Source organism: Gracilinanus agilis, chromosome 4 (genome assembly GCF_016433145.1).
Source record: "Gracilinanus agilis isolate LMUSP501 chromosome 4, AgileGrace, whole genome shotgun sequence".
NCBI lineage: Eukaryota > Metazoa > Chordata > Mammalia > Didelphimorphia > Didelphidae > Gracilinanus > Gracilinanus agilis.
Window position 1 is genome coordinate 33366208 of NC_058133.1, and position 9355 is coordinate 33375562.

The 9355-nt window shown below is 57.6% G+C and overlaps 2 protein-coding genes across 3 annotated transcripts in view; one reads left to right on the forward strand and one right to left on the reverse strand.

Moving 5' to 3' along the window:
• Nucleotides 1-233: 233 nt before the first annotated feature.
• On the reverse strand, nucleotides 234-6462 carry TOE1 (target of EGR1, exonuclease). Of its 2 annotated transcripts, none has more exons than XM_044674126.1 (8): nucleotides 6151-6462; nucleotides 2713-2846; nucleotides 2582-2622; nucleotides 2310-2406; nucleotides 2081-2239; nucleotides 1577-1836; nucleotides 1302-1476; nucleotides 234-1221 (listed from the first exon to the last, which is right to left on the reverse strand). In XM_044674126.1, the coding sequence occupies exons 1-8, from the start codon at nucleotides 6260-6262 to the stop codon at nucleotides 532-534; spliced, it is 1668 nt and encodes a 555-aa protein (XP_044530061.1). In that variant the 5' UTR covers nucleotides 6263-6462; the 3' UTR covers nucleotides 234-531. The 2 variants fall into 2 exon arrangements, with proteins under 2 accessions (XP_044530061.1, XP_044530060.1); XM_044674125.1 differs by having other exon boundaries at nucleotides 6082-6462.
• A 323-nt stretch (nucleotides 6463-6785) lies between these two features.
• Nucleotides 6786-9355, forward strand: part of MUTYH (mutY DNA glycosylase) — a 13844-nt gene continuing 11274 nt past the window's right edge. The window contains exons 1-10 of the mRNA XM_044674825.1: nucleotides 6786-7382; nucleotides 7528-7649; nucleotides 7737-7776; nucleotides 7858-7931; nucleotides 8144-8185; nucleotides 8257-8328; nucleotides 8461-8574; nucleotides 8691-8788; nucleotides 8915-9059; nucleotides 9143-9346. Coding sequence (XP_044530760.1) covers nucleotides 7322-7382; nucleotides 7528-7649; nucleotides 7737-7776; nucleotides 7858-7931; nucleotides 8144-8185; nucleotides 8257-8328; nucleotides 8461-8574; nucleotides 8691-8788; nucleotides 8915-9059; nucleotides 9143-9346 — 972 coding nt within the window. The 5' untranslated portion in view covers nucleotides 6786-7321. The remainder of the gene's footprint in view (nucleotides 7383-7527; nucleotides 7650-7736; nucleotides 7777-7857; nucleotides 7932-8143; nucleotides 8186-8256; nucleotides 8329-8460; nucleotides 8575-8690; nucleotides 8789-8914; nucleotides 9060-9142; nucleotides 9347-9355) is intronic.

The window sequence follows — 9355 nt, forward strand, 5'->3', positions numbered from 1 at the left end:
AAAACTTGGCCATCTGTAAATAGCTCAATTTGTGACTGGGAGCAGGGGCTCTGGTCACTGCCTGGGGCCCCAGCCCGGTTTGTTAGCACTGCCCAAGCTGGCTTTGCACGCATTTCTAATGTGTCCGTTTGGGAGCGTGTGAAGCAAGAGCAAGTGGGTTGTTTCTAAGAGGGGTCGGGGATGAGGAGGGGCTGTTCTGGTGGAGCCGCAAGCAGAACCAAAGATGAAGCCAGTTAAGTTGTTTCATAATTTCTTTCTTTTTTGTAAAACTTTACCAAGTTGCTTTCAGATTTAAAAATTAAAGAGTTGCAGGTAGCTGGTCAGACTTGGCTTTCTGGGGCCCTGGGAAGGGGATGCTGTCCGCAGGAGTCCTGCTCTCCTCACAGGCTTCTATCATCTCAGGCTCTAACTGCCCCAATCCAGGCCCTGACCACACCCGTCTCCCAGGTGTGGGGTGGTAAAAGGGCAAGCCAAAGAAGAAGAAGCCCAGGGGCCCAGCCTCCCCCCAGCACTGCTCCCTGAGGGTCTGGCTTAGTTACAGCCCCAGGCCAGCTTCATCTTCTCATTGTGGGCTTTGGAGGTCCTGGAGAAGTGGCTCTTGGCAATGGGCAGGGGAACAGCCTTACCACTCAGATACACCTTATTGTGGCACTCTGGTAACCAAGGCTGGTCATGGCTGGAGGGCTTGGAATTCTTACTCAGCCCCAGATAGGCCATGACATAGCCTGTCATGAAAGCATCAAAGCCAGCACGGTGCAGCCCACCTCCTATGTTGGGACCTCTAGACCTAGGTCTTTCCCTTGGCCTCAGCTCCAGTTCTGGTTCCAGGTCCTCACTGGAGCTTGCCTCTGGACCACATGAAATCAACTCCTCAGCCTCATCATCAACCTCAGCCTCAACCTCAGCCTCACCTTCAGTCTCAGCCTCACCCTCAAACTCGCCCTCAGCTTCAGCATCAAATTCAACCTCACCCTCATCCTCGTCCCCTAGGGGGTTGTTCCCATCTTCCCATTCAATCCCAAGGCCTTCCCTGCAGGTCTGTTTTGTAGGGGTTGGCCCATCCCTGGGCACGGGCCCAGTCCGGCCTTGCCGTGCCTTCCACCTCTTCCTCCGCCGGCCCCGCCGCCTTCTTTTGTCCTCCATAGCCTCATCTGTGCTGATGATGAGGTCAACATCATGGGACAGAGGGCATTGCAGGCCCAGGGGGCACCAGCCGTAGGCCTGAGAGAGAAGAAAAGAGGCAAGAAGAAAGGAGATTCTCAGTTCCCTCTATGCCCCCCCTGCCCCAGAAAGACACTCACGGAAAAAGTGTCACAGATGCCAGAAGTGGCGAGGTTGGAGCTCAAGTGGGTGCGGGCCCTGGGTGTGGAACAGCCACGGTAGTCAATGTGGGAGTCCATACTAGATGGGTAACGGCAGAAATCCAAGACCACGTGGGGAGCTCCAGCAATCTGCTGCTTCCCATTCTCCCGTTCACTGCAATCAGCAAACATGACATGTTGGTGGGGGTCCTAGACACCCCCCTCCCCTGCCAGGCCCTTGAGCCTGCTTCCTGAGCAGGGATGGGCTCCCTCACCACTTCCTGTAGGCATACTCCAAGTAGGACGCCACAAAGCGCGCTTGGAATTCAGCAGCATATTTGGTATCATAGATACCAGCCGGGAACATCTCAAAAAGGTCAGCCGTGAAAGTGACCAGCTTGTCCGGGAGGTGAGCATAAAAGCTCTCATAGAGGAAGGCCAGGTCGATTAACCCGTTGTGTAACACCAGCGGCCGGCGGGCGCGGATCAGCTCCAGGAACAGCATCCGGACTCCTTGGATCTGGCTGTCATTCCCCTGTGGGCCAGGAGAGGCAGGGGTGGCCCCTCTGCCCTGACCTCCCCAAGTGCCCACGTCCCATTCCGCTCCCCATAATCCCAGCTGTCTGAGCCTCTGATCCCAAGCAGCCTGTGCAGAGATCGGGAGCTTCCTCTCCACCCTGGGAAGCAAAGGCTTCATCCCCAGCACAGCTCCAGGCATGTGCCATTCCCTGCACCATCTGGTCAGGGTGTCCACACCCAGGAGTGCAGTGCAGGCCTACCTTGTCGTTGCCCTTGTGGTAGGGGATGCCCTGGGTGTACTGCCGGTTGAAGTCAAAGCCATGCTGCACCAGGAACTGGACTGACTGTGGCTCGATGATGTACTCTTGCATGCACAGCAGAGTGAGATTGAACACTTGCACGAGATAACTGTGGTCAGCCTGGGAGAGAGCCAGACATCAAGGAGGGGTCTGAGGCTTAGCCCTGCCCCCTGGCTACTTTGGTAATTACCTTTGTAATCTGTTGCCTGAAGCAGGCCAAGCCCAGGGAGAGGACAGAACGGGTTCGAGCTGCTTTGGCCACGGCTTTATATCGCTCTTCGATGCAACTGGAAGAAGAGATGCCCACAAGCTGGGGAAGAATAGCCCACCCAGAGGCCCCAGCCCCTGCTCAGAGCCCACCTCCCAGGATGGCTTCTCCCCAGAGGGCAGACCAGCTCCTGGTCCCAGAGCTCTGAGAGGGCCGGGCCAGGTACTGGGGACAAGGGCAGGGACTTGACTTACTGATCCAGCAAATTCTTCCTCTCCCCAAGCCCACTGAGTTCCTGTGGAAAGCAGAGAAGACTATGAACGAGGGAACACAGCTAGGCCTTGGCCCACCTAGCCTGAAGGATCCTTGTACCCTGGTCTCTCACCGTGTCCACGGCTACAAAGCTGGCTGTCTGGATTGCCAAGAGAATAGAAGGCCACATGTCCTTGAAGTTATCTACCTGCACATCCACCACAGGTACTTGAAGAGAAGATGGCTCTGGGAGCTCCATGCCACAACCTGAACGGAGGAATGGAAACCATGGAGGCAGGCCAGCTGCAACCCCATGGATCGCCTCTGCCTGGCCAAACCAAACCCCAAGAGTGGTCATGAAAATATAAGCATGGAAGATCTCCAAAGGAAAGCTCAAGGATTGCTTCACACTTTCATCAAAGACTTGGATTATACAGAGAGCATGCCCAGCTGGTGTGCACACTGGACAAGAGGGTCAGTCCAAAAGACTCTCCCATGCTAGGACTAGGTGCAGCCTAACAAAAGGTTATTTAAGACAAATAAGAGTATAGAGCCTCACCTCCACAAGTATAAAATAGAGAGGCCTGACAGAAAACTTGGTGTGAAAAGAAGATTGGGGGATGGACAGGAGACTGCAAGTTCCCATGATCCTGAGCTGCCCTCAGTGAGACAACATAGAGGATGGTCCAGACCCTCTCTCTGGAACACCATAGGTTAGGAAGGACACTAATGAGTGGAAAGTATCCAGAGGAGGGCCACCACGATGGGACAGAGCCTTAGAGTCCATGCCATAAAAAAGTAGTAATAGTTCACATTTTTTATAGCACCTGAGGGATGCTAGCTTACTCTATCACCACAACCCTGGGAGGTAGGAGTTGTGATCATCCCCATTTTACAGATGAGAAAAATTGAGACAGAAAGAAGGTAGGAAGTATTTCAGGTCAGATTTGAATCTAGGTCCTCCTAACTCCAGGCCTAGCACTGAGCCACCAACTGCCTCAAAAATGCCAGAAGGAGCCTTGAGCCTTAAGTTACAGATTAAAAAACATAAGTCCAACTGAGTTACTTCCTATCATTTACCCAAATGTAAGAAATTAGTTAAGTGCCTGTTATGTTCAAGGCACACACTATATTGATTGGTAGCATTCTTCAATGCTCTTAGTTCAAAACTAGTTGAAAACCTTCAGCAACAAAGAGTTTTCCCACCAGGAGTTTTACACTCCTATGAAATCCAAGGTCCACTGAGGCAGCAAAGTGGCACAGGAGATGTTGGGGTCAGGAGGGCCTGGGTTCAAACCTGTATTCAGACACTTCCTAACTGTGTGTCCCTGGGCAAGTCACTTAACCCCAATTGCCTTGCCCTTGCCACTCTTCTGACTTAGAGTTGCTACCAAGACAGAAGGTAAGGGTTTTTAAAAAGGAAGAAAACAAATTCATGACTCAGATCCCACCTAAGATATGGTGCCAGGAGCCTGAGAACACAAACTGATAGTCTCAGCTTTGGAGCAGCAGACATACAATGGAGAAATACAGAGGAGACACGAGCAGGCAGCAGTGAAGGGCAGCACCAGGGATGTCTGCCTTGGAGAAGGCCAGTATCCAGCACCTTTTTCTGATCATTGTCCTTTCTGGAGGGTTATGTGACCCTGCTCTCTCCTGGACCTCCTCTGTACCCTGTCCTCTACCCCTGAGGGTCCTCCAGACCTCCAGCCTGGGCCCTCTTCTCCCTCTACACTAGGCATTCTTAATCTGGGGCTCAAAACTTTTTTCAGTATTTGGATAAATGTATTTCCACAGAATCGGGGACCCTGGGTCATCCTCTGATACATTTAAAACATTCTTTGGAGAAAAGGTACCCCAGGCTTTACCACCTGCCTGAGGAGTTCTGAATTCAAGTTCTCTATTATCTCATCTGGAGACCTCACCCTGGGTTCAATCACTCCTTCTAAGCAGGGGACTCCTAGATCTCCCTGGATATCCAGTCCCAGGCTCTTCCCCTGAGCTCTAGAACTGCCCTCAAGAAGGCAGGCAGCACAGTAGAAAAGAGCCCCAGATCTAAGTGACCTTAGATATGTTGCTTAACTCCTCTGGGCCTCCATTCATCCTCTTAAGTGAAGAGACTGGCCTCAATGAACTCAAACATCTCCTCTAGCTCTGAATATAGATCCAACTGCCCATTAGACATTCTGAACTGGTCCCAACAAAGGCAGCCTGAACTCCTTTTTCTGCAAAACTTCCCATCTGTGTGGCAGTCACCAAGCATCCTCCCAATCTCTTCTTGTTAGGAGGCAGTTCCCAAACTGCCTCCATTTCTAGGTCCTCTCCAGCCCCAGCCTACGCCCAGCCCATCTTTTTAGGATACTATATAAACTTAATAAGTGCAAGCTGACTGACTCATTATCCATCTCTCCCCAAATTGGCCCAGCTGGTGCTGCCCTGTTCTCCCTGACCTGGGCCTGACCTCCTCTGCCAAGGCTGTGGATCCCTGTGCCCAGGTGCCTCCTTCTTCTGGGCTGCCTCAGCTCCAGGACCTCCCCTCCCCATGACCTTTATGCCCTGACACAATGGCATGGGGCAGCTGGCACAGTAAATGGTTAACAAATGCACTTAGGAGAGCCAGGTCTGGAGATGGAGGGTCCTAGGTTCAAATTCAGCCCTGGGTATGTCACTTAACCCCACTGTCTCTAGCCCTTGTCTCTCTTCTGCCTTGGAACCAATGTCTAGTATTGATTCTAAGACAAGGTGAGGGAGAAAATAATAATAAATGCTTGATGGGGGCAGCTGGGTAGCTCAGTGGATTGAGAGTCAGGCCTAGAGACTGGAGGTCCTAGGTTCAAATCTGGCCTCAGACACGTCCCAGCTGTGTGACCCTGGGCAAGTCACTTGACCACCCCCCCATTGCCCACCCTTACCACTATTCCACCTAGGAGCCAGTACACAGAAGTTAAGGGTTAAAAAAAAAGAAAAAATAAATAATAAATGCTTGATGACTGAATGCTTCGCCCCAACTCCATCAGGAGAAGGGGGGCTCATTCTTTCTCTCCAGCCCCACCCCGTTAATGTCAGAACTTAGCCTCTGATAGGCCTGAACCCCCTCTTTACAGATTGGAAAACTGAGGTCCAAGAAAGTAAAAAGGCTTGCTCCAGATTCAGTCCAATCCGCACACTCGGAGCAGCCCCAGCCTAGAGAGCAATGGGAAGGGATGTCCACCAACTGCCAGGAGGCCCGTTCGCTTTCCCATGCCTCGTGCATCACAAACTGAACTGAAGATAAACTTCCTTGTTAGGACCTTTCAGCTTAGATAATTCACGGCCCAATTCCCAGCATGCCTCGCTCCCTGCCTAGAACCACAGTTCCCGGCATGCCTCGAAGTCCTTCCCCGCCCCCCACCCCACAACCGCTCCCGGCATGCTTCAAAGGGCCCTCAGACCTGCGACCCACCCCCACCCCCGCTCAAGCTGGTGCATCCTGGGACTTGAAGTCAGCCAGCCCTCGCCTCACCTCTGCGGGTCCCAGGCCGGCCTTCCCCCTCCCGGCCTTCCCCTTCCCGGGTTCTCTTCTCGCCCTCACACATAGAAATCGGTATCTCGGTCCCTGAGTCTTCGCTGGAGACTTCCGGGGTCTCATTTTCGGCCTCCGTGTCTGTGTCCGTCTCCGCCTCTGCCTCCGCGCCAGCCGCCATAACGCCTTAACAGCCCGGGGCGGGACCACCGTCTCCGTGTGGACCTTTCTGAGGCACTGCCTGAACGCCTGCCCCGGCCTCTCGACACCCCGCGCGCGACTCCGTGCTGCAGGCGTACCGTCGGGCAGCCTAGCCTCGAGGACCCGCAGCGGGCCTGACGCGCGCTAGGAGCCCATTGGCTGCCGCGCCGAGATCCCGCCCCGAGCCCCGGCTCGGGCTGAGATTGGCCGAAGGTCTCCAGCTCCTCCAGGCTTTCCGCGGGAGCGCGGTAACTGGATAACGGTAAAGAGGATTCTGGGCGCACGCGTGGCCTCTCATGACCCTCCCCCACTAGCCACCGCGGGCGGCCCGCCCCGCCCCCCCTGCTTCCTTCCCCCACTGTCTTCACCAGCTCTCGAGCTTGGGACAGAAGGTTCTTTTGGAGCCTCCGGGTCCTGGGCACGTGCTGGGGAGACCTGAGGCCCCCACTTCTGGCCGTGTAGAGTCCGGGGTCGTGATCCGTCCAATAAAGGAAACCCAGAAACGGCATCTGGGAGTCGTTGGTCCTGAGGGGGACCCCCCCAGATCCTGGGGAAACGGGGAGGGGGTGGTAAAGAGAGGTGAGCCCTACCTCTGTACAGTGAAGCCTTCCTAACTTAGCACCAGATGATCTCCAGTGGGGAATAAAAACACGAAGGCCGCTCTGATTCCCTAGGTGGAGTGGAGGAACGGTGTACCAGGCTGGAGGGGCAGCCCAAGCAAAGACATGGGGGCTAGAGATGGAATGCCCCTTCCTCTGTGCCTGGATAGATCCCTGGTCTCTTGTGGGACTTTTAGATCCACAAAGCACCTGACTGCACAGCAGCTCCCCCCCCCCCATCTCCATTTTATAGATTAGGAGACTGAGGCCAAGAGAAGGGACTTCACCAGGGTTGCTCACCCCATCTCCCTGTTGGATCCCTGGAGCCACTACCAGCTGGTGGCCTCTTCCCTCAGCCGACCCAGAACCAGGCTGCCTAGGGGTGGGGGCAGCAGCCTGGCACCTCTCTGATCTGTGGCGTTCCTGACCCCCTGCCGGCCATGAAGAAGCCCCGAAAGGGAAGCAGCCAGAGGGGAGAGGAGCAGCCCAGCACAGACAGGGGTGAGGAACCGCCTTCAATTTTGGGGAGCAGCCCAGCATCCACAGAGCTTGTTTGGGGGTGGGGAGAGTCTTCAGACCAGGGGATGGTAGCTTGGCACCATGGAAGCCTGGGCACTGGCTCTTCACCTGCCGCCTGTCCTCACAGGTTCAGGGACCCCCGGCCCAGCCGCACACCATCTCTTTGGGGATGCCGAGGTCGCTGGCTTCCGCGCCAGCCTCCTCATCTGGTATGACCGGGCCAGGCGTGACCTGCCCTGGCGGAGAAGGGTGCGTATGGAGGAGGCTGGGCTGGGGGGAAGATGGGGCTGAGGCCGGCCTCCAGCTTGAGCTCAGGCCCCCCAACTCTGTCTTCAGGCGGCCGGAGAGCCGGACCCAGACAGGAGGGCCTACTCTGGTGAGAGGGGGCCCAGCGGGACATGGGGGGTGGGGGTGAGGGTGGGACCCTTCCTCCGCTCTAACTGCCCCCTCCCTACAGTCTGGGTGTCTGAGATCATGCTCCAGCAGACCCAGGTGGCCACCGTGACCGGCTACTATACCAGGTGGATGCAGGTGATGTCTGAGCCCAGGCCACTGCCTGCCCCCGCCCCCACCCCTGACCCAAGACGACCCAACATCCCCAGCATGGAGGGAGATCGTAGGCCTACCCCCCCCAATGGATGCCCACTCCCCGCCCCCTCCGTGCCTCAGTTTACCCCTCAGTGCAAGGGTGTGGGGAGGTGCCGCCTCCCCCGCTGACCTCTCATCTCTTCTTGGCCCCACAGAAGTGGCCGACGCTGCAGGACTTGGCAGGGGCATCCTTGGAGGTGAGAGCAGTTTGGGGGGGGTGCTCGGGGGTCTTTCCTGTCCGCTGACCGGCGCATCTTGGCTCTGGTAGGAGGTGAACGAGCTGTGGGCCGGCCTGGGCTACTATTCTCGGGGCCGCAGACTGCAGGAGGGCGCACGCAAGGTGAGGGGCAGAAGCAGGTTCCCCGCCCCGATCCCACCCCTGGGTGGCTCTTGGGTCAGGGATGGCGCCTCCTCCTGGCACGCAGCGGGCGCTTCCCCAGGGCGTGACTCCAGCCTTCTTCCCCTCCCACAGGTGGTGGAGGAGCTGGGGGGCCGCGTGCCCCGAACGGCAGAGATGCTGCAGAAGCTGCTGCCCGGGGTGGGGAGGTACACGGCTGCGGCCATCGCCTCCATCGCCTTCGGCCAGGTCAGGGAGCGCCGCCGGCCTGGGGGTGGCCCCTACGGACGCCCCCTCCTGGGGGAGGGGAGGTGGGGGCGCCGGGCAGGGCCAGTGAGCCTGGCGGCCTCTCCTTTCCCTGCCAGGTGACTGGAGTGCTGGATGGGAACGTGAGCCGAGTCCTGTGCCGCGCACGAGCCATCGGGGCCGACCCGGGGAGCCCCCTCGTCAGCCAGCATCTCTGGTAGGCTGAGCCGGCTCGGGCTCTGCGCGGGGTCTGGGCAGAGGGGCCTGGGCAGAGGGGTCTGGAGGCGGCTCTTCTGTGGGGCACTTCCCTGGGGGAGCTGCGGCCCACCGAGATGTCTGGCAGGAGCCTGGCCCAGCAGTTGGTGGACCCAGCCCGGCCAGGGGACTTCAACGAGGCGGCCATGGAGCTGGGCGCTACGGTGTGCACCCCCCGAGGCCCGCTGTGCCCGGAGTGCCCCGTGCGGGACTTCTGTCAGGCCCAGAAGAGGGTGAGCACCCCGGAGCGGGGCGGGCGGGGGAGGAGAGGGCCGAGGGTGAGAGCCCTCGCCAAGTGCCCCATCCCTGGCGGCAGGTGGACAGGGAGCGCGCGCGGACGTCTCAGAGGTCACAGGGCAGCCCGGAGCAGGCGACGCCCCTCGACGTGGAGGAATGTGGTGAGCGCCCGGCCTGGCCCAGGCTCTGCGAGGCCCCGGGGTACCCGGCCAGCTCAGGGTGCTTCGGGGTCCCCTCCCGTTTTCCCCAGTGCCTGCATGGGAGCCAGCCCTGGGAGGGAGATGCCTCCCCC